General features: G+C 40.9%; 1 protein-coding gene across 1 annotated transcript in view; it reads left to right on the top strand.

Annotated features, from left to right (window-relative positions):
* Positions 1-5882, top strand: part of LOC117821490 (potassium voltage-gated channel subfamily KQT member 2-like) — a 32771-nt gene extending 26889 nt beyond the window's left edge. The window contains 2 exon segments of the mRNA XM_034695808.1: positions 2795-2888; positions 3241-5882. Coding sequence (XP_034551699.1) covers positions 2795-2888; positions 3241-4083 — 937 coding nt within the window. The 3' untranslated portion in view covers positions 4084-5882.
* The last annotated feature ends 439 nt before the right edge of the window (positions 5883-6321 follow it).

Below are 6321 nucleotides of genomic sequence, written 5' to 3' on the forward strand. Positions count from 1 at the left end.
TTCAAGAAGTTCGATTTTAGAATAACAGTAAAGATGTGATTCAGTAATAGTGTTTAATAAGTTTCTGGATACACACATGTTGTGATACACGAGTCATTGATCTGCCTGTTTCATTTGTTCCACTAACATGTGATGTATTCAAGTTTTAGCTTTATATCTTTTAGTATGATTTATTTATGAATTAGATATATAACACTGATGTATAACTCCCCTTGTCTTTTAAACCAGTTTAGTCTCCTCAAACTAGCTCCCCACATTTTACCTCCATAGGTCTAACATGTAGCATAAATATATTCCAACTGTGAAATACATGCACTTCTCATCTGTGCAGCAAGTCAGACACTCTGTATGTCTTGTGTGTGTGGAATATATTGAACTTGTTCTCCATAGCTGATCTTTCTCCCACTTTGCTTCATTTTGCATTGCACTCATATCGTCTCTGTGTGCCTTGCCAGGATAGATATGATTGTGGGGCCCCCTCCCCCCTCAACACCTCGCCATAAGAAGTCCACTGAAGGTCCTAGGTTAGGTTAATAGACTGCACCTCTAGAATGTCATTTTATCAGCATTATGCTCCTTATACCACAGTAGAAGTATTACAGAAGTTATACGCTACCTTATTATTTTGGTTGAAGGAACCCCTTTTGAGCTCAAGCCACTTGACCGGTCTCATTTAGCTGAACTAAACATGCTGAAATGAAGTCACCATAACCCTTTCATGCATGTCTTCCACCACAAGTATGTCGAAACAAACAAAGATTTAAGTGGGCCGGTATGCTCCCATACGCAGTACTGCTACTTCTCAATTTAACACCTTTTTCATGTACTGGGACTTCATACCAGCTGCCAGTACCCTTTCATGTCCTCTTCATAGCACAGTTTTTCTTGGTAATTCATAGTAGCACCTTAAATACATTACCCATGGTGCACTATGACACTCGCATCCTTTTGAGGGCTAGTTAAAAAGATTTAAATATTGCCACTTTATTATGTTACATACTAGAGTTAAAAACGCATATGCATGGATCTAACCTCTCTGTGTTAAAGCCAAGGGAGAAGTTCCCTCGGCTGGTGGTGAAGCTTTCAGCAGTGTGTCTGCCCCCTGGTGGCTGGCTGCAGTATAGGTAAAAAAATACGTCTCCCCCATTCATTTGAATGGGGGAGCAGTCAAACTTTAAAAAATAAATACACGTCGTACGAATGTTTCTCACATCCCTATGCTGTGGTGATATGTAGTTAGTATTTGACTGTTTTGTGTCCAATGCCTCTTTTTCCTGAAAAGTTTATTTTTTCGTTAGTTATTAGAGTTTAAAAAACGGGGTTTTACTTCCGGGTTTCCTTTGATTCACAGCCGCCTTAGAGGGAAACTTCAAAGGACACACATTGTCTTATGACGTTACGCTGTAGGGCGGAGCTCGTTACAGTGGCTTTGCAGGCTCGGATTGCACAATGGCTGCGCCCAGGAGCGGGACTTTTTGGCTTCAGAACCGTACAACGGAAAGAGGCGGAGCAACGCTGCCCATTTTTATTTACAGTCTATGGTTAAAGCAGATATGCCTGGACACGTCCTTGCTGGCTCCCAAAGGATGCAACGAGGACACGAACCAAAGCAGGGCTTCATGATGACATAGGTCTTTGACAGTCCATCACTTATTACTTTCCCCTGTAAGCACTGTGGAGAAACCATTTGAGCCATTGATGGTGCAGTACCATGCCTAAACCACAAGGTGGAGAACCTGCAGAATGTTAAAAATTGTCTAGTGTCTGTTTGGGAAAGGGAAGTAAAAAGCAAACAAAGAAGGTGTTTGCAATACCTGATTTTGTGTGTGACTAAAATCTCTACCTTGTATGTTACACTTAGATAAAGGACACAAGTAAGAATTAAATAGTCTCACAGAACAACATTATTAAGTGGTCTTACCTGTTCTGTTTGTACATGGTGTGCCTTGTAGTGGACAAGTTCATGACTCCCTTTAAATACAATTTATAAGGAAACAAACTTACATCTTTGTGATTTAAATATCAAGCAATGAATCAATCAACTTCTGTTTTCATTCTTCCAATTCATAACTAAAGTTGTCTCAACACTTTAGATAAAAAGTCTGTAGACTGTACTCTGGTTTCTTATTTTCAGAGACCAAACATAAATAAATGTACTCTGAGTAAACACTTGAATGCATGAAAGGGTTAAATATTTATTTAAAAGAATCAAGAAAATGATTAAAGGAACTATTTTGTGTGCAACATTTTGAGGATGTTGTGCAGTTTGTTAAGTTCTTACATAACATCCAACTTAGTCAAGAAAAGACAAAAGAAACCAAAACAAAACAAAGTGAGACATGGTTTGACTTTCTCACTGAATCATAATGAGCCTTGTCATGTGGTCTGACTCAACAGGGGTTGCAAGTGCTATTTGCTTGCTCTCACACTGGAGAGACAGAGGGAGAGTTCCCCCCGTAGGATGCAATGGAAATGAAGCATGAAGCACAACAAAAGCATGCCAAGTGCTGCATTTTGGTCCCAGACAAGTTGTCTTCTCTGTTGTTCAACTGAAGTCTGCCTGATCTCTTACTGCATGTGTTCACACCGTCCAGTACTCACTGAGGAAATGCTGAAGTGTTTCACCATCATTCATTCCTTCAAAACATAACTGCAGAAGTATAATCAACACAAATGCTTAACTCACCTAATTTGTATTAGCTCATAGTATCGCATCATGTACTTCTTAAGTTTGGACAAAGCTGTTAAATCGGAGTGTCTTTTAATCCCAGTTATTAATTTTTCCAAATGCTAGAGTTGACCAGATAGTTGGTAAAGGTCCCAAACCTGAAGGAGATGCTACAGATGACCCGAGCATGATGGGTCGCCTGGGCAAAGTAGAAAAACAGGTAAGGATGGTTCTCTGAGGTAAATCTGATGACCAATATATATTTGAGATCTGGTGAGGAAATATTTTCAGATTTATCACAAACATTCAACTATTCTCAAGGATAAACTCATTACATTTTGGAGGTAACAAGTCAAAGTCCCTGTGATCTTAAAAAAAAGAAAAGAAAAAAGTGTGTATAGCTCTTCTTTTCGATGTAGGCAAAGGGTTCAATACTCTTTCAAATACTTTTGGTTTGTAAGTATAACTCTCCATCCTGGCTACAGTAACCCTGTCATTCTTTGTGGGACACAAAGGTTGATGTAACCTGCTGGACTGGATGGCTGGAGGTAATTCTTGTTCTCTCTCTGCAGGTCCTCTGTATGGACAGGAAACTTGACTTCCTAGTCAATGTGTACGTGCAGCGTATGGGCATCCCTCAATCAGAAACAGAGGCCTTTTTTAACTCCAAAGAGCCGTATCCAGCCCCGCCTTACCACAGCCCAGAAGAGAGCAAGGTGGAGAAGGAGGATAAAGAGGAGGTGAAGCAGGAAAAAGAGGTGAAGACCTGCTCACCTGCAGATGTCCCATGCTCTGATGGATCTTTGGAGAAGAGAGATCCTTTGCTGGGTCGGTCCGTGGTGATATCGGTGGGTACTCCTTCTGGCAGCCACAGCCGACCCTCTACCTCCTGGCAGCACCAGCTGCAGCACCCTCTGAGCCAGCCTGCCTGGAACAGCAGCGTGGCTAACACTCCCTCACCGGTTGGTGGAGATCATTCGCCCACTCTGTTCCGCCTACCACCTCCCCCAGTTCACGACCGATCCTCCTCTGGTCAGGGCGGCAGCGGCAGAGATAGCTCCCAGAGCAGGAGGCGCCACAGGAGGCAGAATTGTCAGCAGGATGCCACCGCTGTGGAGAGTGACACGTCTCTATCCATCCCTTCTGTTGACCACGAAGAGCTGGAGCGCTCCTTCAGTGGCTTCAGCATCTCACAGGCCAAGGAGGACTTCTTTGGGCCTACTTTCTTTGCAGGCTCAGGAGGGGGAGCTGGAGCGGGGACTGAAGCTGCAGCTGGACATTCACTCTGTGCCAGGGTCAGACCCTTCATAGCTGAGGGAGAATCAGACACAGACTCTGACCTGTACGCTCCCTCCCCTCTGTCCTTCACCGGGGAGGTGTCAGGTGGAGAGAGGGCGTGGCCGGGACTGAAGTAGGTCAGAGAGAGTTGCTCTGGGTAGGGGAGAGCCTTGCACTGGGGAGCCTGGTTCCTCAGTCCAGGAAGGACCTGTCACAAGACCTCGTAGCCAACTGACTGACTGTTTTTGCTTACAGTGGTTTAATGGACCATTTAAGGTTAAATGGATGGTTACACTCAGCTGTTTATAACTGAAGATGGTACAAACATGTCCTTAAAAACAAAGGGGTTGTCCTTTATCACCTGTTTTGTTTGTGGTGTAACACTTCACAGGAGATGCTTTTTATGCTTTTTATTTGCACTTTATCCATCTTGATCTTAATTTAATAGAAAGATAGCTTTTTGGGGGATTCCTTGAATTATTTAGAAACATGTTTGGGGAAATCTATCAAGAAAGGTACGCAAGAGTGTGTAGGCTTTAACTATGACACTTAAATTAACATTTTACTTACTTGACATCAATTTTTACAAGAGAAGATCACTTAATTGCATTTTACACGTCTTCTTTTCAAGATCACTTTGAGTTTGAAAATATAGATGGGGTTATAGCGATGCCAAATTGTCAAAGTCTTGTCACATGGATAGCATAGTGTCTTGTTAACCTCTTTACCTTTGAATGACTCAAGGTTTTATGATGCCAAAACAGTAGCTTTGATAACCAATTAGATTCTTGCTGAATAAAAAAGACATGCTCGCTTTCCAGCATCAATGAATTAGCTTTCTGTTCACTGAATACTACAGGAGAACTCCCCTCAAAGTTTTGCAAATACCTACAAGTCAATAAACCAGTGGCCCTGCAGCATGCATGGCATGTTGAATTGTTGATTTGAGGAGTTTGGAATGAGTTTGGATGCAGGCTACAAAACCAGAAAACTGCAACTAGTCAGCAGATAAATCCCACAAGTGTTTTCCTTCTATACAGATATACAGGGCGTTGAATAAAACATGAAAATGTGCATGCATGGATGGTTTCAAGCCACAATATGTTTATTTATTTACGGGGCTTTGCTTGAATTCCAATCATGTTAATGCAGCTGAAGCTTGCTCAATATTAGCTCTTTTTGTTTTGTCCACGAATTATGTACACTTTTCAATGCAAAGGGAAACTGTTGGTGCCACATCGGAAGACAAGATGGACTCTCATTTCTGGTACTGTAATCACAAAACATCAAATGTTGAGGTTGGATTGGGTAAATCTTCTAACACTTGTTAATCAGAACTGATGGTATTTGGCCTGCAATGCATAGTTCAGTCATTCAGACTCCCTGCTGCTGTGTCAGTCGTGCACTACACAAAGAAATGCAATAAAATGCAAATGAGGCAATCAAGACTTTCCTTTAGAAACGTTAAATGGCCTTGATTTTTCCACACCAATTCTTTTTTAGTGAAAAAAACAACATAGAAATGTCTCATAAATGTAGAGCAAGAACCTTTTCACGTGTTGTGTAGGCTGTTCTGTGGCCTTAGGGCAGCCTGGGTTACAAATTTAGCCACAGGTTATACTAAAAGCATGGGATTCATAGGGGCATCTGGAGCATGAACAGTTGTTGTTGAAACTAACCCTGAGTCATAGAAAAACAACTACAACCTTTTAACAAAGTTGATGAATGCAAATCATCAATTAATAGACTGTTCTCAAAAGAAACATGAGTCATATTTTCATAAAAAAATGAACAAACCTGCTGGCATGTTTTCTACAACCTGGGGAGAGGACCCGTAAGGTTTTACATGACACAGTAGCTCTTAGTTCAACACCATCATGTAACTGCACCTTCTTCTTCTACAATAATAAAACTTTGTACATCACTGAAAAAGAAACTTCCCCTCCTTTGTGTGCTTTTTTAAATCAACATCAATTTAACATGAAACTATGAAGAGTTAATGAGCAGTATGATAATGTAATGGCAGCCTCTCAACACTAGATGGTGATAGAGAGCTTTAGATAGATAGATAGATAGATAGATAGATAGATAGATAGATAGATAGATAGATAGATAGATAGATAGATAGATAGATAGATAGATGCATACATACATACATACATACATACATACATACATACATACATACATACATATATACATACATACATATACTGTATATGCAAATACATACATATACTGTGTATGCAAACATATCATATTTGGAGGATAAGATATGGTGTGGTATGGATGGTATATATTCATATAGATGTCAAGATGGGGCACTGGTTTGGCTCAGTGGTTAAGTCGTGTACAGAGGCTAAAGTCCAATAGCT

The sequence above is a fragment of the Notolabrus celidotus genome, chromosome 11 (genome assembly GCF_009762535.1).
Source record: "Notolabrus celidotus isolate fNotCel1 chromosome 11, fNotCel1.pri, whole genome shotgun sequence".
NCBI classification, from domain to species: Eukaryota; Metazoa; Chordata; class Actinopteri; order Labriformes; family Labridae; genus Notolabrus; species Notolabrus celidotus.